This window comes from Cnephaeus nilssonii, assembly GCF_951640355.1.
Source record: "Cnephaeus nilssonii genome assembly, chromosome: 14".
Lineage (NCBI taxonomy): Eukaryota > Metazoa > Chordata > Mammalia > Chiroptera > Vespertilionidae > Cnephaeus > Cnephaeus nilssonii.
In genome coordinates, this window is record NC_137085.1 from 3,909,378 (window position 1) to 3,930,914 (window position 21,537).

General features: G+C 46.7%; 3 protein-coding genes across 3 annotated transcripts in view; all 3 read right to left on the reverse strand.

Annotated features, from left to right (window-relative positions):
• ABL1 (ABL proto-oncogene 1, non-receptor tyrosine kinase) overlaps positions 1-5,389 on the reverse strand; it is a 95,796-nt gene extending 90,407 nt beyond the window's left edge. The window contains exon 1 of the mRNA XM_079789839.1: positions 5,249-5,389. Within this exon, the coding sequence (XP_079645965.1) occupies positions 5,249-5,384 (136 nt within the window). The 5' untranslated portion in view covers positions 5,385-5,389. The remainder of the gene's footprint in view (positions 1-5,248) is intronic.
• Positions 5,390-5,993: 604 nt separating this feature from the next.
• Positions 5,994-6,092, reverse strand: LOC307110624 (uncharacterized protein; the record flags this gene model as incomplete). Its single annotated transcript, XM_079789841.1, has 1 exon — positions 5,994-6,092. The coding sequence occupies one exon, from the start codon at positions 6,090-6,092 to the stop codon at positions 5,994-5,996; it is 99 nt and encodes a 32-aa protein (XP_079645967.1).
• Positions 6,093-8,857: 2,765 nt separating this feature from the next.
• Positions 8,858-20,377, reverse strand: EXOSC2 (exosome component 2). The gene is made up of 9 exons (XM_079791239.1): positions 20,251-20,377; positions 18,454-18,555; positions 16,481-16,526; positions 16,159-16,248; positions 15,080-15,145; positions 14,547-14,615; positions 13,244-13,420; positions 12,526-12,654; positions 8,858-12,056 (listed from the first exon to the last, which is right to left on the reverse strand). Exons 1-9 carry the CDS (start codon positions 20,370-20,372, stop codon positions 11,976-11,978), a joined length of 882 nt encoding a protein of 293 aa, XP_079647365.1. The 5' UTR covers positions 20,373-20,377; the 3' UTR covers positions 8,858-11,975.
• Positions 20,378-21,537: the final 1,160 nt, after the last annotated feature.

Consider the following 21,537-nt stretch of genomic DNA (forward strand, 5'->3'; position numbering starts at 1 on the left):
GAAGTAAGGTTATCTTCATAAAACAGGATTTTGCCAATTTTACAAAACAAAACAAAATGTGTGAAAGTGGTATGAAACTAAAGAGCAAAACAGATATAAAGAATTGGTAATATCATTTGTCAATGGAAGCTGCCACTTTTCTTTCAAAAAATGGGAGGTGGAAAAACTGATTAGGTTAAAATGTATCACTTTTTCGATAAAAACTGGTGGTGCAAGTAATAGTCAACCCAAACGAAAATGGCTTAAACAATAAGGGCAATGCATCACGTCACCTAACTCAAATCCAGAGGGGAGGTGGATGCAGCAGCCCCAGCGTCTCAGCTCCAGCCTCCGGCCAGCTGCCCTCATGGCTTCCGCTGCCTCCAGAAGCAAAGACCCCCCAAGCCCAACACAAGGGGGAAAAGGCCTAGATTTCCCTCAGCCTGAGTCAGTCTAGGATGCCTGTGACTGGCTCACGCCAGTGATGCTCAATCCCAGGTGCCTGTTAGAATAACCGGGAAAGTTGAGAGAGAGAAGAGAGAAGAGAGTAGAGAGAGAGAGAAGAGAGAGAGAGAGAGAAATACAAAAACAAAACAAGGAGACGCTTGCAGACCTTATGGTCAGAGTGCTCTCCCTATTGCAACAGTCCCTCCCCGCCTTGGATCTTCCTTTTGAATGAAGTCACTCCTTACTGAACAACAAAACAAAAAAACTGAGGCACAGGCATCTCCCCAGACCAGTTAAGTCGATCCCTGGGAGTAGGACCTGAGATCCTGAAGTACAGCCAGGGCTGAAAACGACCTAATCAGGACACTCTAGAGGCCGGGGTGGGGTCGTTCCTGTGAGACACAGGGGCGAAGGGGCCATTACCCTGCACAAGCGCCTATTTAAGTATCTGGCACACAAAGAACCCGGTGAGATGGTTCACAAAAAGATAAATATATGTGTTCCTTAAAAATATTAAAAATGCTCAACCTCATTCATAAGAGAACTACTAATTAAAAACATACTAAGAAATAAAAAAATAAAATAAAATAAATAAAAACATACTAAGATGTTATTTCTTATCAGATTGGTAAAAGTCCCAAAGTTTGACAACACGCTCTCTTGGCTAGGCTCTTGTGCATTACTAGCGATGGGAGTATAACCTAGTACAAGATGGGAGGGGACTTGGGAGCAATATCTACCAAACAGTATCCATATTAATATCTATCTACTACTATTAATCTACAAAGTAACATCTAATAAAAATTACAAATGCATTAACCCTCTAGCCCAGCATTCCCACTCTTAGCAATCTCTCCCACACCTAAACTTGGCACAAGTTAAAATGACAGACATAAGGTTATTCTTGCAGCACTGTAACAGCTCAAGATTGGAAACAACCCAAATGTCCAGAAAGAGGGGACTAGCTGAAAAATCAATGACACTTCCAAGATAGTGGGGTACAATGCAGCCGTCAGAAAAACTAAGATACCCATATTCCCATACTGAGAGATCCTGAGGATATATTGAGTGAAAGACAAAAAAAGTAAAAAGTACAGAACAGTATATATCGTATGCTATATTTTATATAATAAATGCATAATTGTTTGTATTTACAAAAAAAAAAAAAAAAAACCACACCCACACCGGAATGATTAAAAAAAAAAAAAAAACATCTCCAAACACCGAAGGGTAAGAATATTCAATAGACTATCAAAAACATGATGAGTTCCCGGGCAGCATGGCTCAGTGGTTGAGTGTCAACCTATGAACCAGGAGGTCACAGTTCGATTACCAGTCATAGGGCGTGCAGGAAGCAGCTGATCAATGATTCTCTCTCATCATTGATGTTTCTACCTCTCTCTCCTTTTCCTTTCCTCTCTGAAATCAATAAAAACATAGAGAGAGCCACACCATGGAGACTGATCTTCAAATTCCCTTTTGCCACTACATGGATAACTTTCAATATTAATACTTTACAGTATGTCGATACACATCCTTATGTGCCCTCTTTATAATACTCTATATAGCAGCAGTTCTCAAACTTTTTTTTAAAATATATTTTTATTGATTTCAGAGAGGAAGGGAAAGGGGGAGAGAGATAGAAACATCAATGATGAGAGAGAATCACGGATCGGCTGCCTATTGCATGCTCTCTACTGGGGATCGAGCCCGCAACCCCGGCATATGCCCTTGACCGGAATCGAACCTGGGAACGTTCAGTCAACAGGCCGACACACTATCCACTGAGCCAAACCAGCTAAGGCAAACTTTTTTTTCTCAAGGCCTCTTTGACACTCTGAAAAATTATTGAGGACCCTGACAAGTTTTTGTTTATATAGCTTATCTCATCACTATTTACCATACTAAAAGTTTAAACTGAAAATTTTTAATTATTCATTTAAAAATAAATGTTTTTATTGTAACTGGAAAATAACTATTTCAACCTATTTTTAAATAACTGTAGATATTCTTTGAAGCTACACAAAAACTTGGTAACTGGTAGTTTCCTAAGGTTAGCTATAATGTAGAATCTAAAACTGTAACAATGAACTTTTGTATTGTTACATAAAAATTCATTGGTCCATCTTGCACCTTGAATGAATCTTTTACCTGTATGTGATTTTATAATATCATGTGTTGATCATTTAGAAAAGAGTGATTCACTGAATTATGTAGATCTTCCAAATAACACATTTCATTATAAGACTAGAGGCCCAGTGCACGAATTTGTGCACCAGTGGGGTCCCTGGGCGTGGATTGGGCCAAAACTGGCTCTCCGACATGCCCCGAGGGGTCCCAGATTGCGAGAGGGCGCAGGCCAGGCCAAGGGACTCCACCAGTGCGCGATCAGGACTGGGGAGGGACGCAGGAGGTTAGCCAGTCAGGAAGGGACTGCGGGAGGGCTCCAGGGTGTGTCCCGCCCATCTCGCTCAGTCCTAATCGGCTGGACCCCAGCAGCAAGCTAAACTACTGGTCAGAGCATCTGCCCCCTGGTGGTCAGTGCACGTCATAGCAACTGGTCGACCAGTCAACTGTCTGCCCCCCTGTGGTCAGTGCACGTCATAGCAAGGGGTTGAGCGGCCTTAGCATATAATTAGCATATTACGCTTTGATTGGTTGAACAGCCAACCGGTCGACTGGACACTTAGCATATTAAGTTTTTATTATATAGGAGGATATCAAAATACCACATTTATAAATAGTACCACCAATCTCTACAAAATAAGATTATTTCCACAATCGATTTTTTGCTGGAAAGCTAAAATTTTTATCTTTGGCAACAGATACTACCAGTTGTTTTCTTTGAAAGACTCCTTTATATGTTAACTCTGAATAACCATCGTTTGTCAGTCGTCGTTTTTCATCATAGTTTCAAGTAAAAGTGATAGTCCATGATATAAGCACTAGTTCAGATTGCAACTCAAACAGTCCCAGTGCTCTGCCTAGAGATAATCAATACACAACAGAAAAGCGCATTTCATCCCACAGGATATTAAACACATATACACAAGGATCAAGAGTTAATAAAATTAATAGTTTTTGCTACTTCACCAAGGACATTCTTAAGTGAAAGTCTTTTTTTTTTTTTTTTAACTATTGGTGCATAGCATGCATACATGGCTACCAGTAAACTAGCAGTTAGGTACCACAGCCTTGACTCACGCATTACTTTTGCACCATTCGTGCAGAGTACAAATAACATCTTGGTATTGCGTTAATATGCAAACAGCTTTAACCCTGGGCCCCCAAAGGGGTATATCAGGAACATCTAGGGACTACACTGTTCTGTACCAGGATAGTTTCCCAAGAGTGAGATTTTACTGGGTCATTGCTATGTACACTTTAAATTCTAAGTTTGGTCGTAGCTCTCCTGAAAGTCTGAACCAATTTTCCTATTTCACTAGCATTTTAAAATGTAAATAATTCACTTTACAAATGCTGAATTTGGGAAGCACCAGAACATAACACATTACCATATTTGCCTGTCTAAAACCAATGCTAAAATATAACCAAATGTTTTCAGGCAAAGTAAAATCCAAGTACCCAGAACATTTAGATAAGGTGAATATTTTTCTGTAAGAAAGTCAAACCTCAACTGTCAAATGCAAGTTCAATGAACAGAGACCTTTGTTTATTGTAGTCATCCATTGTTAAGAGGTATTTATGGTTGAATTTTAAAGTATATGCCACTTGCACACACCTTTGCTTATAGGGTCAGTGGGCTCAACCAATATCTATAATAATAAAAGCGTAATATGCTAATCAGACCGAACATCCTTCCAGATGTCCTTCCAGATGAAGCCGGGGCTGTGAGGGAAGCCTGAGTCCCAGGTGCCTGCTGGCGGCCAGGCCGGAGGGAAGCCCCGGTCCAGGGTACCAGAGAGAAGGAATGCCTACTCGTGCACAAATTTCGTGCATTGGGCCTCTAGTTTTAATATAAAGTACCCAGTCTGAAAAATGTCAGGCTGCAAGTGTACAAAGAGGACCCTAATTAATTGGTTTGTGGTCCACCCATTACAAACATCTTCCAAGCTGACCCTTACTTAAAACTTCACACAGGATTACTAGAAGTGAACAGTGTAACATGTACTGTCAGAACTCAAATGCCAACTATGTCCATAAAAATGTCAAAGACAACTTTTTTGCCCTAAATGTCATCTGAAACAGGGAGAGTGGAGGAGGAACTTTCACTCCGTCCATGGGAAAGGATGACCCCTTGTACAAAGCAAAATAACTAGAAGCTGGTTATCAATTCCCATGGAATGCTGCTCCCTGCTTGACTTTCCCCACAGACTCCAAAGTGAGTGCTTATGACTGAGAAGGGCAAGGATATCAGTGCCAAGCAGGACCTGCGATTCTTCAGCTTTGGGGGAGGACGTGACAAAAGCTCCCTGCAGACGAAGGAGACAAGGATCTGTGCACCTGAGGGGAAGAGCCCACGCCTCGGGTTGGAGCACAATCATGGACTGTGGATCCTGGGAAAGCACTCAAGTCCAACCTCCTCAGGAAACCGGTTAGAGTAAAATGGCTTGTCCAAGGTCAACCAACAGCCGGTGAGAGTCAGACAAGAAAGAAGTAACTCAAAAAAATACTCAATGACGACGTACCCTCACCACGCAACTTTTCTCCTACAAAGAAACCAATAAGATAGCTACAGTAACAGAAGTTTTAAGTAGAACAGGAAGGAACCAACACAAGTGCTGTTGTTCACGGCCCTCATGCATTCCCTGAGCTGAATCCAGGAGGGAAAATGTGACCACGAAGCCGGACAAGCACTCACCGTGTTCCACGAACACATTGCAGGGTGGCCCTCCATGCCTGGATGACTCCTTCTTCCCCGCGACTTTGATGAAGTGCAGGGCAGGCAAACTCGGCCTCCTCTGGTCCCCAAGAACTTTTCCAGGCTGCTGCCCCATAAAGTAAGGATAGGTACCCCTTTCCAGAAGAGGGTTCCAGATCCTTCAGAACGGCCCGTGAGCTTAGAAGGACAACGGCCCACGTCCACGTGGGATTTCACATTCACCGCATGTCCGCGAGTCGGTAACTGAGGTCAATCACAAAGGGGCACCTTCCATCACACGAGGGAGCCAGCCGTTTCCAGGCTGACCTATGTAAACAGGAGGTCCGATTATGTTTGCAGTTTGTCAATCTGAAGTCATTGCAATGCCCCCCCCCAAAAAGTTGCTTGATTGTTTAAGTGTCTTTTACTGGCTAAATCACAAATGTCTTTCCAGGAGAAACACCTAGCCAGAGAGATTCACAGGAGATGAATAGACTCAAGTCATTGCGCTGGTTCCCACACACGGAGGAAATGTCGATGGTCTCCGGAGGCTGCTCCAGAACTTCTCCTGTGGGGGTCACCCACCCCCTAGCTGCTGCTTCATCTTCGGACCGGTTTCCTGCCCCACTAGCTGCCGCGGCTGCTCGCCTACCCTGCTCTCCGGAAAAGGACACGCACGGGCGCCCCGACTTCAGCGAGAGCGCGCCCTCGGCTCTGACGAGGAGGAATGCATTGCCAGCAACTTTTAAGTCCGCTTTTTAAAAGGCCTGTGAAACGAGTCCAGACTTTTCCTTTGCATTGAAGTTTTTGGCAGGGCTGGGACGAGGGGGGCCGTCGGTGTCATTGGGAGAAGTCAGGACATTAAGAGGCTCCCGGGAGCAACCTGGGGGGAAGGGGAGGCCCCTTGACAGCAGGGAGGGGATTTGAATGGACGGGGGTGGCGGGGATCCGAGGCCAAACTTGGGGCTGGGAGTCGGACGAAGGGGCGGCCGGAGGGTGAGAGGGAGGCTGCCGGGCGAGGCGCGGGCGGCTTACTCCGGGGCGACGCTCCTCCACGCCTCAGGAAGCCGGGCGTCCCAGGTCTAGGGGGGAAGGAGACCACCCCCAGGGTCCCAGAGCCGGCGCAGGGCTCTGAGGGACGAAAGACTCGCGGGGCTTCGCAGGGGGGAGGCGGCGAAGGGGGGAGGAGGCCCGGCCGCCTCAGCTGCCCCGAGCCCGGGGGTCTCTGCCCGAGACACCCCCTCCCCCGGCCCCGGACGTTGCCGCAGCCGCCAGGCAGTCACATCCCCCGAGCTCCGCCGCGGGGCCCAGCCGCCCCCCGCAGGTAGGGGCCGTGGACAACGGCGGCGCTCCTCAGCTGCAGGACCTGGGAACCGGCTCCAGCTCCAGCGCTGCTCAGGAACGGACACTGACCCCCGCGGCCGCCATGATGGATTACGAGCCGCTCCACAACGAGGCCAGGCCCCGCCCCCGGCCCCGCCCCCAGCGACGTCCCGCGCGCGCCTCACGGGGACCGGGATCCTCCAGGCGCCGTTTTGGCGGCGCCACCGCACCTTCCCGCTCTGCTCCCCTTGCCCGCCAGAGCCCGCCCCGGCCCAACCATTGAAATAGGATTTTTCCGAGGGCAAGGTGAATAGTAAGGAAGCGCCCGCCTCCCCGGTCTCACCATTGGTCCCCGAGAATCCGGGTCATGTCTCCCTCCTGCGTCCTATTGGCCGATAGGGGCAGTAAAGCTAGAGCTCCCAGCCAACCGTTTTCGGCGCAGCCCGCAGGGCATGTCGGGAACTGTGGTCCCGTAGCCCTCCCTCCTCCCGCCCTCCCGCCCCCGCCCTACACACACCTGTCCGCGTGCACCCGCGACTTCTTGCCCTCTGCCCAGGCTCCTGAGTTTCGGTCCCACCCTCCCGGGAGCCGGTGGACTCTAGCCGGTCTCGCTCGGGGCTGGCCAACTTCTCCCCTGCGCGGGTTGAAAGACCCGCGAGGAGCCAAAGCAAGGAGAAAACTATGGTTTGGATTTTCCCAGAACCGGAATTGGATTACTTCCTTGAGGCTCTTTAAGGGAGAAAATTTGGCTCGCTCCTGGAAACCAAGGCTTTTGGTGCCCACTCCCCGACCCTAAATTTCCACCGTTTCCCCAAGAAGCATAAATATTAGAACTAGCGAAAAAAAATGACTGGAAAGCATCCGACATATTGCTAGAGAATTCATTGTTTCTTTGGAGCATCAGGAGCCTCTCGGAGGCTAAGCCAGGCTCAACCATAGATGCTTGAGCGGAACCTTTACCATAAAACCTCACTTCACAGGTGTACGTGTATTAAACATCCACTGTGTAAGCCGAGAAATGGCGCGGACTGTTGGCACCAGGCCTACAGAACTGCCCAATTACCCAGACACAAACCCACACCTGTCAGAACCCATGTTTTACAACTAAAAAGCACCCTGATTCCCCTCTTTACTCTCCATGTCTCCCATGGTGCACCTGACCAAGAAACTGTATACCCATTTCTAAGAGGATCCACTCACCACAGCGCCTACTCTACACCAGGCACTGCTATGCTTTTCATAAACTGTATTATCTCATTTAATCCTCATTAGAGCCCAATGAGGCATGAAATATTCCCCGTTATACAGCTGGGAAAAGCTTCAGAAACGTGACTTACTCAAGGTCAGTTGCTTAGTATGTGAGTCACGATTTGAGTCCAGTTGATGTTGCTCCAAAACCCATGGTTTTCCACTGTACCATTCAGTATCAAACAACTGTTGGCCTAATTAGACACCGATTTTTTTAATAAGTTGCCACTGATATTAGGGGAAACCCACAGCCAAATTGTAGGTCTTATACATTGTCTTGTTATGTATTTTGGAAATATTTCTACTGGATTGGGAAATGATGCTTTTACCTACGCTTCAAGAAATAGTCACCTGGAGGGAGTGAATGTGAAGCACATGAGAGAAAATGTGTGCACAGATTCAGAGCTAGAATTTATACTCAGATGTTAATTGGTTTATCTTTGCTCTGTCACAAAACAATCTGGCTGACAAACTTGGTCCTGGCTTGTAGATCACTCTTAAAACTTCAAGACCCATATTCCTTTATTTACCCACTAGAGCAGTGGTTCTCAACCTTTTTAATGCCGCGACCCTTTAATACAGTTCCTCATGTTGTGGTGATCCCCAACCATAAAATTATTTTCGTTGCTACTTCATAACTGTAATTTTGCTACTGTTATGAATTGTAATGTAAATATCCGCGTTTTCCGATGGTCAGGTTGAGAACCGCTAGCAGGGTTGCCTAAGACCATCGGAAAACACAGATATTTACATTACGATTCATAACAGTAGCAAAGTTACAGTTCTGAAGTAGCAACGAAAATAAGTTTATGGTTGGGGGTCACCACAACATGAGGAACTGTATTAAAGGGTCGCGGCATTAGAAAGGTTGAGAACCACAGCACTAGAGGCCTGGTGAACCCACAGGGGGAGTGCACTGACCACCAGGGGGCAGCTCCTGTGTGGTCTGCAACCTGGTGGTCAGTGCTTGTCATAGTGACCAGTCATTCCACCATTCAGTTGATTTGCATATTAGCCTTTTATTATATATGATGATTATCTCATCCTGAGTAGTACCATCCTAATTTTTCTTTTTGGAGACTTGCTTTCTTTTTATTTCTATTCATGTTTTCACAATTTCCTGCTCATCTTCATTCTTCATTCTCTAGTTTAAAATTGGACAATCAGGTAAGTCTTTTTAATACACATTTCTTGAACTAACAATTCAGTCAGGACACACATTTATTGAGCCCCTGTGTGTCAAGCACTGTTCTAGGTGCTAGGATACAATGCAGGGGCGTAGAGGGGAGATGACAGCTCATCCCTGTTCTCCAAGAGCACACTTGGAAGGAATGACAGGAAATAAGCAAAATGAGTAACAATCCAAAGTATGTCCTAATGCTGGAATAAAATTTCTAGACCCATACCTTTCACAATCAGTCCAGCCCATTCTCTGGATTGCTGATACCTCTCTAGAGCTTAAAGCTATTCCTCATTCAGTTGTTAATGGGTTTAATCCAGTCACTTTAACTCCCTGAATCATTTTCTTCACTTTTAAGTGGAGTCCTATCTGCCAACTTTACAAGGTTATCAGGAGGATCAAATGAGATCTTGGTTTTCCACAAGGATTGAAATTATGCTTTATGAAAGTCAGTATAGAGGCCAGCTGTACTTAATCTAAACACTTATCCCAAATCTCCATTTTCTACTTTAACCATTTTCTAATTTTAGGTGAGCCCCAAGCCCAGTCTATATTTTTAGAGATTCAATATATTTTTTCACTCTGTGTAGAACACTGTAGAATATTTTTGAGGACTTAAAACTAGAATCCAGAGCCCAGGAAATCCTGACAATAGATCCGCCAAATTGCTAAAGGGCTTCAGTACCAGTGTAATTCATCTATCCTATTCCACTCAGTTTATTCCATTTCTTCCGCCCGCTGGAATACACTTTACAAGGGCGCCCTCTAGTGGGGCCGCAGAAAATAACCACTAAAAGGTGCTTTTAGCCCTCTGTTATTTCTACTCTGTAGGTACCACCCCTTCAGCAGATACTGAATGAACAGCATAGGTTGGCAGCTTGGGAGAAATCATTGAGAAGGATAACTTTCAACAAGCTTACATATGGCCCTGGTTAAAACCAAACCAAACCAGGGACTCGGGCTCCCATCTTTTATTCCATTCTCTCAAGAGGCATACAGCCTGGCCTGTGTTCTCAAAAATGACAGGTAAGCAAATCTAAGTTGCAACAGCCTATAGAATATTCAGTTGTCTGCAAACTCCTCAAAACAACTGATACACTTGGAACAAATGAGATTTTTTAAAATTGTCTATTGAGTATTATAAACGAGAAATATACCCTTTATGCCTGGCTGATGTGGCTCTGTGGTTGAGTGTCGACCTATGAACCAGGAAGTCACCATTCAATTCCGTGTCAGGGCACTTGCCTGGATTGTGGGCTCAATCCCCAGTAGGGGGTGTGCAGGAGGCAGCCTATCAATGATTCTCTCTCATTATTGTTTCTATCTCTCTCCGCTATCCCTTCCTCTCTGAAAATCAATAAAAATATATTGTGTATATATATATATATTCAATATATATATATATATATATATATATATATATATATATATATATATACATCTATATATATTCAATATATACAAATCAATGTGTGTATATATATATATTCAATATATTTTTATATATAGATCACTTAATGAAAAACAGCCAAACTGTATATTTATATATATATATCACTTAATGAAAAACAGCCAAACTGTATTTCAAAATTGTCAAAAACAGTGTTCCACGTTACTACCATTGAAACTATCCTAGGTTTAAATTTTATTAGGTGACCCAAGTAGAGTAGTTAAGAGCCTCTGGCAGAATGTATATCTGCTATGCCCTCCTTCAACTGTACTCAGTTCTCAAGTATTACAAAGAACAGAAACAGTGCCTTTAAACCATTTTTTTGACATCAGACAAACCAATGCACAGGAATTCTGCATTTCTTAATAACTTCAGCATCTTGCCCAGTCTCTGACGCGTTTCCATCACAATTTCTTCCATTATTTCATTATTTCAGATGTCTTGCCCTGTGGCTCAATTGGTGATCTCCGAAGCTGGGAGATCACCTCTCGATCAGTAAGGGAGACAGGCTGCTGGGGGATGCCATACACCAAAAGGTGCAGGTTCCATTCCCAGTCAGGACACATACCCAGGTAGAGGCAAATGTGGGAGGCAACAGACTGACATTTCTCTCACATTAGTATTTCTCTCCCCCTTCCTCTCTAAAAATCAAATTTTTAAAAAAAGTTAATGCATTGCTACTTCAATTATAGGAGGAACATCCAAAACATTCATTCTATTATCGGTAATTCAACTTCTTACAAATCACCCTCAATGGCAGGACAGAATAAGGCAGCCTGGTGTGGCTGCACTTGAATCTATCACTAGAAGGAACATGCGAAGGGAAGATTCCAACCCAGCAAAAGGCTGCTTGGTTAAGTTTATTCTCTGACTGCTGGGTTAACCTTACCAACTATATTCTTCAATGTTGTACTTGTACTGCAGAGGTGGGAATGGAAACCAAAACAGACAATTTGGGGTCAAGTAGCCATTTTTGTTGTTGTTTTTGCTTTATTGATTTTAGAGAGAGGGGGAGATAGAAACATTGATGAGAGAGGGAGACTTCGATTGGCTGCCTCCTGCATGCCCCCTACTGGGGATCATATCTGCAACCTGGACATGTGCCCTGACCAGGAATCGAACCAGGGACCTCTTGGTTCATGGGTCGATGCTCAACCACTAAGCCATACCAGCCAAGCTATAAAGGCAATTTCTTGAGGCACTGTGCTTTGTGAATTGATGGTTAAGTAGAAAAGGAAAGATTCTTTGTATTATTCCAGGATGGGAGTCCACTTGGAACACTGTGTACTTTTAAAGACCCAAAACCACCCAAGTGCTAGGATCTGCAGGCAGCCCAAGGGGCAAGCAGCACAGTTCACCTCTCCCAGGTTTGGCCTTCGAACAGAAGAAAGCAGGTCTGTGGCTGGAGGCAGCCCAGTGTAGGTCCATGATGAGTTTCGGAGCCACACACAGAACTACAACTCAGATTCTTCACTTTCAAGAACTGCTCTGTCAGGTACACAGTCCTGTCCTTCAGATGCTTCTGCTTATCCCTCCTGTTCTAAAAGTCTCTGACGCGTTTCCATCACAATTTCTTCCATTATTTCTGGCTTTAAGATGTCTTTAATCTGAAAAAGAAAAAAGTATTCAGAAAAGAAACCAACTACAAGCAGGCCATCAAATCAGGCCAAATGCAGAAAGCAAGCATGGTTAACATAAGCCTTCTATCTTTCTTTCTGTTTCATTTATCAGAGGCTAAGTATTACAGGATATGATCTGCTAGAAGAGTCTGGGCTACAGCTGACAAGAATAAGATAGGTTTCCAGCACTCACTAAACAGAGAGCTGAAATTAGAATGGGCAAGATGAAGTCCAGAGGGTTGCTGTCATAACCTTCATGCCCCAAACCCTTATTCTGACACTAGACACACTGAGACTATTACAAGTATCTTGGGGAAAGAGCTCCCAGACACTCATTAAGGCTGTCCATCCGATCGGTTCATCCTGATGGACACGGAGTAAACACTGGAGCAAATGGATAAATATGCAATACCTGCTCCCAGATCAATGAGGAAAAGGGAAGCCCTGGGAGGAGTACCTGATGTGGAAGGGATGCCTCATAGCAATACAGGATGCTGGTATCATACAGCATCATCCTCTGAGTGACCAGCGAGACGATACAGTTCCGAAGCCGGGAGATCACCTCTCGATCAGTCAGGGAGACAGGCTGCCGGGGGATGCAAAGGGGAAGGGGAGGGGAACAGAAACAGGACAAAAATAAGTGAACAGTCATAGCAAACCACAGAAATCATTTATAATTTATAACTCAGTTACCACTCTGGGACTCCAAACCAATCAAATGGCTAACTCCAAGCAGGATTCACAAAAATGGCTTCTTGCCCTGCCCAGTGTGGCTCAGGTGGTTGGCATATCATCCCATACACCTAAAGGCTGCTGATTCTATTTCTGCTAAGGGTGTGAGTACAGGAAAAACAGATTGATGTTTCTCTCTCTCTTTCTCCCTCCTCCGCCCCCCCTCCCCTCCCTAAAATCTTTTTGTTTCTTAAAGCATATCCTCAGGCAAGGATTTAAAAAAAGGATGGCTTCGTCAGTGGCTCTTCAGCTACTACCCTACAACTTTGCCATCTGTTGCTGACCTCATCTCTTCAGAAAGAGGGCAACACAATTTCACAAAACACTTCAAACTAACACACTACAGCAATAATATAGTTAAAAACAGCAAGCCCCACACCCCGCAGAAGCAGAAGGGGGACTGAGTACCACTCCATCCCGACAGCTACGAGGTGTTTACGCACCTCCAGGTTTGCAACAAAGCCCCCTGCGTCCTCTTCTTTGTGCTCAGGTGTAGGGTAGATCCAGATGAAGCCATTGTTACCCAGAATCACGGAGGCACCACAAGGCAAGTCATGGAAGTGAGTCTTCTGCCGCTTCACCAGGGAGGGGGAAACCTGGACCAGAACACCCTGACCTAGCTAGAGAAATACAACACACGTTAAGTCACTGTGGGATCGTCAGTGAGGTGAAGGAAAAGTAGATTGCAGAATGTATGTCCTAGTTATAGTGGAATCAGTCCTTCTTGTTAGTAACTGCTGGTCACCATCTGCACATCCACAGTAATTATTCACAGAGAACACATGATATTGGGTCTTTAAAAGTGCATAGGCTGTTGACATATCCCAAGAGGAGGTGACTTTCAATATCCTTCTCTACCATTTTCCTTTGCAATCACCACATTCTAAGCCAGGGCTGGCGCGCTGACTGCTAGAGAAGCTGGAGCCAATGAGGACCTGGCTCGAGCCTCTTGAAGGCCAAGGAGCACTGTTCTGCTGCACCTTGACCCCAACCACCTGTCTTGCCAACAAGATGTGCACCACTGGGCTAGGGACCGACCAAGGGTGCACATCCACCCCTGGTTCTGACAGGACGGCCCAGATCCCACACCCGCTGAGGGAGGCTCCGCAGCACCCAGGCCCAAAGGTCAGCGCATGCAGGGTAACCGTTTCACCTCCTACTTCAAGGACATGAGCGTGGTTGGCTGGAGCCACTCCATTAAGGGAAGGAAATGAAAAGGTTCCTTCAGATAAAGCCAAGACACTAACAAGTCATAATTTGTTTTGGGAAGTAAGCTGTCATTTTAAAAAATAGCCTCAATAATGTAACCTCAGAGAAAAGCAGTAAAACTTCATTTAGAAGCTCAAGTGAACAATCGTTCCTAGAGATAATATCCATTTTATTGATTAGACGTTTGTCTGAGTTAGACTGTCCTGTTTCAGCAGTCCGAGACTTCCCTTTGTTCCACGACTGCCTCTCAGCCCTGGCCCCAGTGCAGCACCACTGGGAGGGAGCAGACAGCAGGGCCTCAGGGTCCTCGGTCATAGGGCTCCTGCCAGAACAATCCCATCAGTAAAAAAAAGGTAAAAGTTGTCCTCCACCACAACACTACTGGCCCATGACTGTGTGAGGCAATCATTAGTGGGATGCCAGTCTGGGGCCCTAACTTCTGGGGTTCTTTAGGTCAGAATTCCAGAGAGCTCCGAGGATTCAGAAATGGATCTGAAGTCTCAGTCAGCAAAGAGGAACAGCAAGAGCCCAACTTACTTTTCCGTATTTCAGACTCCTCGTGTGCAGGGAAACAGCTCCGTCAGAGAACACTGCCTGCACCTCAGCCTGGCCAGGTGATGAAGGAACAAACGTTTTTCATGCCATCTGCATCCCCTCTGTCCCTGGCCCCCTCTCCATCCTTTCCTCCCACCCCAACAGTCCTGCTGGGCAGTCTTGGACCGGAAGGACATGACCATGACCTAACCTCTCCCTCTTACTTGTCATGAATATCTTGATATGAACACCACCTTTCCTACTCCGTGGGGTAAAAGTTAATGTCATTAAGAAAATCTGAGTCTAGCTTAAAGCACGGGCCACCATTAGTTACAAGACCCAAAGACATGACTTAGCAGCCCAGAGGTGAACAAGAGCTGGAGAGTCAGCCTGCGTTAAGGACCTGGAGAAGGGCTGAGCAGAGCCCCTGCACTGGATCTGGCACCCGGATGTTTCTGCTGTGGGAGACAGACAGTTTAAGCCCCACTTCCCAGCGCCACATAAGCACGGAGGCTGGAGTGCACGGTGCAGGATACACTGATAAGGTCCCCTTCCTGCAAGAAACCTCTCATGGCCAGCTCATCTTCTGCAGATCTTCTCCTCTGAAACACACAAAGGCATGACGTTACTTAAGTCAGCTCCCACAGAAAGGCCTCTCTGCTTCCTTTTTCTCATTCACTTCGAGATCTCTGCATGCAGTCACAGTTCCCAAACACTAGTGTAGGTAACCTGTGCCCCTCAAGGAGATGAGAGCGACAACCACTTACAACCTTCCCACAGCTCTTCTCCTTCTCCCGCCTCTGGAAAGTATTCAAGCTCCGGACATGATGTTCAGAACCCTCCGAAGATAGCCCAGCCTACTTTCCCAATCACCTTCCGGGGCAGCCCTGCCCGCTCCAGCAGGACCAGACCGCCTCCAGCCTGACTGTGTCTTTGCTCACACATTCCCCTTCCTCTCAGATATGCCGAGTTCATCCTTGAAATTCTATCCATCCTTCAAGGACCAACTCTAGTGCCCACCTTTCCTGTGAGTTTCTTTCACTGAAATTAATCCTCTTTCTGTACAATCCCACACTTGTTTGTTCTTCGACTGCCGGGTATTTGGATGTTATCTCACACCCCTGCTAGTCTGTAAGCTTTCAGGAACGCAGTCATGCCTCCTTTGTCCGGCATTCTCCACAGAACCTCGCACAGGGAGAAGGTAAAGGGAAACCATGGCCTTTTACAAAAGGCTGCAGCTGCCTGGAGTAACCCAATGCCACTCAATTCCTGGAATCGAATCTAAATGCAAAACACACTTTCCAAGGAACACTTCTGTGCAAAGCTGATGAAGCCAGAAGGAAAACTGTTAGCACCGAGCCTCTGAGAGCTTCTTTTTCCAACTCCCTTTTGGGGGTTCCTCCCCATGGACACTCCAGATCTTACTACACCCCAACTGCTGCCTACGTGGGGAGGCCTGGACCAAGTGAAAGCCTACATGTACATCGGGCAGCAAACGTCCCACAGACAAACAGGAGTAAGCGGGCAACCTCGATGGAAAGCAGAGTTCTCTGGTGGAGCAAAAGACCCAGAGCCCTCGGCAGCAAACTACACAGTCCCAGCCGCAGCCCCTCACCAGCTCTCCTCCTGGAAGGTTCATGGATGACAGAAGCAAGACAGAATCCAGCCTGGAATTCGTCTCCACCTTCCACCTCTTCTGTTGAACCTAGAAACAAAGAAATTCCACACCTGGACACATACTCCAGGGCCAAGACCTCACAACATGAGTGACCAATAATCCCCAAAATAACAAGCCAACTGTTTACATCCCAGGTCACAAGCAAGAGCCAAATGCAGTGACTGCTTTGTTCACGTAACTACACACAGAATGCCTATCCCATTCATTAAGTTACCAGCTTGCTTTTACTATGCAAAGACCAAGATGACATCGACTTTACCTCTGTGATCCTCCCCACTACGATGTCACCTACTTCACCATTGTATCTGAAAGATAAAACAAATGGTGATCCATCAGTAAAAAGACTTTAATACAAAACCAAGCGCTATTTGAGATTTCAGTTAAACAGGATGAGGGCCTTGAGTAGGTACCACATTTAGTGACTTCAAACAACTATGCTGCTGGGACTTATCCTCAGGCACTGATCACTTCAAACACTCCTACGAGTACACAGTCTTTGTTAACTATTCTTAAGCAAACCATTTACCTCAGCAGTTCATGAAGCCTGAACCTCTATTTTGTTAACTACACGACAATGATAAACATGGAATATTTTCTGGTGGGCTACAGAACACAGGCGGGTTCTGCATTAGCCAAGAGAGGAGAAAGGAGAGAGAGACCGCACACCACCCAAATCAGTCTACCACTGTCTCCTGTACCCACTGGCTGCTCCTCCCAGGCCCTTTGCTAGCTCTTCACCCCAATTCCAGTGACATGCTGAAGGCTCAGTCCTTGGGCCTCTTCTCTTTTCAAACCCACACTCACCTCTTTGTGAGCTCATCCAACCTAAAGGCACGAGGCTGTACCATTCCCCTTGAATTCCAGACTCCAGGCAACTGCTGGCTACCAACATCTCGGATAGGCATGACTAATAGGCATTTTCAAATGTAACAAACCTAAAACAAAGCTTCCCAGCAGCCCCCTCCTCCATCACAAACTGATCCTCTCCCAGTGGTCACCATCTCAGTAAAGGACAACTCCATCTTCCAGTTGCTCAAGCCAAAAACCTCAGAATCTTAGAGGGATTCTTGAAAGATAGGAATCTCATTATCAGTCTCTGTCTCTCTGTCTCTGTCTCTCTCTCTCTCACGAGCGCACTCTAGGACAAGTCCAGCAAATCCTGGCTCTACCTTCAAAATATACACAGAAAATAAAAGGCATCCCACTTGGAAAGGAAGAAGTAAAACTATCTTTACTCACAGACATGGTCTCATATTAAAAAAAACAAACTTGAAAAATAAAATATCCAATACCCTTTCATGATAAAAACACCCAGGACATAAAAAGAAAAAAAAGAATAAAAAAAAACAAAAAACACCCAGGACACAAAATATATGCAGAATTAATCACTCTCCACTTCTACTGCTACCACCTTAGTCCAAGCCACCATCACTTCAGCCGGTAAGTCCCCTAATCTGTCTCTGTAAGCCTGTCCCTGTCCCACAGCAGCCAGAGTGATTTCATCCAAACAGAAGTCAGATCAGGTCCCTCTTCTGCTCCACCCCCTCCAGGGGCTTCCTGGATCACACAAGTGGAAGTCAAAATGCTTATCAGGGCGGCAGGGCAGGCCGACCACCGGCTCAGCTTCTACTCTCCCTTGCTCACTGTTCCAACCCCAGTGGTCTCCTTTCTGGGGCTAGCCTATACTGCGCCCTGTGCTAAGGACTTTACATGCACCTTTTCAATGAATTCTAATAAAAACCGTAGGAGCACCCTAGCTGGTTTGGCTCAGTGGATAGAGCGTCAGCCTGTGGACTGAAGGGTCCCGGGTTCAATTCCAGTCAAGAGCACATGCCTGAGTTGCAGGCTGGATCCCAGTAAGGGGCGTGCCGGAGGCAGCTGATCAAAGATTCTCTCATCCCTGATGTCTCTCTCTCTCTCTCCCCCCCTTTCCCTTCCTCTCTGAAATCAATAAAAATACATTAAAAAGAAACACACCCAAAAAAAACCATAGGAACTAGGTTGTGATATTATCCTCCTTTTACAGAGGCGGTAACAAAGGTTTGGAAAGGCCACGTAATGTGGGGAAATCTTTGAAGCCCACACTTTCCTAGCCACCTATACATGTTCCAAATCGCAGACCCACAGAATGATAGGGCAGGCGGGTGGGGTGGGAGGTATGGCGTGGCAGAAAAGGCCTGGTTGTGCAAGGTGGACGCCACAAGAAAGAGAATACACACCTTTTGTTCTCACCTGGTTTTCAAAGCTTTCACACAGATCAACTTGTTGACTCTTTCCACAGAACCAGCCACAGATGCAATAAGTTTCTCTTCACCCATGTAAGTCCCATGGCCCCTGTTGCAAGAGGAAGACACAAAAGATACCAGGGTAACTCTTGAGATGCGCTCTCCCCGTCAAGAACAGTGTATTCCTGCCGAAACCGGTTTGGCTCAGTGGACAGAGGGTCGGCCTGCAAACTGAGGGGTCCCAGGTTCTATTCCGGTCAAGGGCATGTGCCTTGGTTGCGGGCACATCCCCAGTGGGGGGTGTGCAGGAGGCAGCTGATCGATGTTTCTCTCTCATGGATGTTTCTAGCTCTGTGTCCCTCTCCCTTCCTCTCTGTGGAAAATCAATAAAATATATTTTAAAAAAAAAAAGAACAGTGTATTCCTCCAACAGGCTCCTCCTCCCTCTGAGCCTGGCTTTTGTGCAATTGCTCTCTCTGCCTAGCTGACAGTGGTCAGCAAACTCATTAGTCAACAGAGCCAAATATCAACAGTACTACGATTGAAATATCTTTTGAGAGCCAAATTTTTTAAACTTAAACTTCTTCTAATGCCACTTCTTCAAAATAGACTCGCCCAGGCCGTGGTATTTTGTGGAAGAGCCACACTCCAGGGGCCAAAGAGCCGCATGTGGCTCGAGAGCCGCAGTTTGCCGACCACTGGCCTAGCACACTCCTACTCTACAGAGCTACATGGACATCCCCCTCATCTCACGCAGGTCTACACAAATGTCACTTTTTCCATCGGGCCTACGCTGACTGCCCCATTTAAAATAGTCACCTACCCCTCTGCTACCACCCTCACCATATTCCCAACCACATTCCACTTAGTCTGCTCAACTTTTAATTTTTCCCCACTGGATTCACCACCAAACATCCTGAAGAACTTGTTTGTTGTGCTCATTCTTTATCATCTGTCTCTCCCCGTTAGACTATAAACGCCACCAGATTTCTCAGGATCCAATAAGCTCAAACTAAAAGGTGAATGGGCAATTCTGTAAATGCTGTACCCTTCTTATATGTACATGTGGAGTTCTCCTCCCTAGGAAAAAAGATGAAATACCACTAATGTTTATCTATGATGGTGATATAATGGTGGGTCTTGCTTCTTTACATAATGATCTTATTTAATCCTCGTTACCCTATCAAATAGTTACTGTTATCATCACTATTTTCCAGATGAGGAAACTGACTTTGGAGAGGAAGTACAATTCATGTGATGGCAGGACTGGAACCCACACTGTCTGACTCCAGGGCCTGCCCTCTTAACTACAACAGATTGTGCTGGGCGCAGATTCGAAGGTGTACACTTGGGTGCCTGTACGACAATACATTTGTTTGCCCTCGGCCCAAACAATTACTGATTCCAAAACTGTGCCCTGGCTAGGAGATGACGCAGGAGGAGGAGGAGGCCAAATGAGGAACCCACTGATCCCACTAAGAGGTCCCTGCTCCTCCCCCTCCCCCCGTTTTCCAGGTCTCCAACCAGGAAGGCTCAGAAAATCGGGCCTCAGGCAGAGGAACCAAGAACCACGGCCAGCAGAGGACGGGAGAGAAGGGCTTCAAGGGTCTGAGACAAACGCACACGGGGACACACAAGACGTAGGGAGCAGAAGCCCGAGGCCTTGTAAAGCAGGGACGCTCCTGAAATGTGCTCTGGGTCCCGCTTTATCACCGCGGACAGAGGCCCAGGTTTCGGCCAGCGGGCCACGTGCAGAGCCCTGCGACCGCCCTTCGTGGCCCCGAGCCCCCAGGTCCCCACGCACCGCATGAAGCCCGTGTCCGTGGTGATGGTGTCCCCCGGCACCACCAGGTGTTTCTTAGTCTCGCGGCCCAGACTCTCGCTAAGAGGCTTGCGAGCGACAGGGAGCCTCATCTCCATCGCCATCTTGGCGCCAATGAATTGCGCAGGCGCGGCCCGGCCGAGAGCCGCGAGATCCCGCTCCGCGATTCCCGGCCAACGCTCGGAGGGGCGGGGCCTCAGAGCAGCAGCCAATGGGAACTCGTGGTCTGGCGGCCATGATCACTATTGGCAACACTTAGGCTCCCATTAAGGGAAGGAGGGAGCAGCGTCGCCATTTTTACTACGGGAAGTCTGCACCCGGGTAATAAAATCTCATGCATGGTGTTGGGTTTTTTTTTTACCAAAACTGCCTCGCAGTCATCGTCCAATGTATGGTTTACCAGGGTCAGAGGTAAATGAGAAATGGCCCTCCGAGTTTCCTTCCAGCTCATTGTGTGAATGAGCGCAGGAGGAAAACACTCTTTGGACGGAAAGAAGACCCCCTTTCTTGCTGCTCCTAGTGCCGCCAGTATTCCACGTCACAGCCGCCCCATGGGGCTGGCTCAGCACCCACCATCATCTGCACCCACACACGGTGCTCTAGGTGCTGCTTCGGTTCTTTCATAGCGACTTTTGAAGGCGCTGACTTACTCTTAACACTTCTTTTGTAAAAGCAAGAAACTGTCTGAGAAAACATTCAAACCTTGCAAGGCAGGTACATCTGGTAGGCAAGTGGGCACATAATACAAAGATCTTCGCTTATCTTTCCTCAAACTTGAATGGAGTGCTCTCTGTGTTCTAAGGATTCAGTGGTGGAGGGATAGATGTACGTGTGGCTCTATCTTCACGTCCTGTTTAACAGGAGCATTTCCCCCTCCCTTCTCTCCCCCTACCCTTCCCCTCACCCTTGCCCTGCGTGGTTTATAGCATTCACAACAAACCTCAGGGAACTGGAGATGATCATTCTTCATGCACATGGACCCTAAAGGGATTGAATGAAATAAGTTGCATCAGTCCTGTACACTGTGTTCACGAAATCAGGCTTGCTGCCTCCTGAAGACCCATAGACTAATTGTTTGCTAAATCTCCAAAAAGACAGCATCTCTTTCACCTAAGGCTTAGGTCCTAAGCAAAGCTCATGACTCCCAAGTGTGAGAAAGGTGCATCTGTTGAGTCCAGCCTCGGCCATAAGAGGGCGGTAGTGTCCTTTGAACCCGCTAGGGAGGTAGGCCTGGGAGTTCCAGTTGACCAAGGAAGAGGTATCCTCTTC

Coding starts and splice junctions, on each gene's coding strand:
- EXOSC2 (XM_079791239.1), bottom strand. CDS start 20,372: ATGGCGATGGAGATGAGGCTCCCTGTCGCTCGCAAGCCTCTTAGCGAG. Junction 16,249..16,480: donor TAGTGGGGAGGATCACAGAG/GTAAAGTCGATG, acceptor CTTTGTTTCTAG/GTTCAACAGAAGAGGTGGAA. Junction 12,655..13,243: donor GCTTTGTTGCAAACCTGGAG/GTGCGTAAACAC, acceptor ATCCCCCGGCAG/CCTGTCTCCCTGACTGATCG.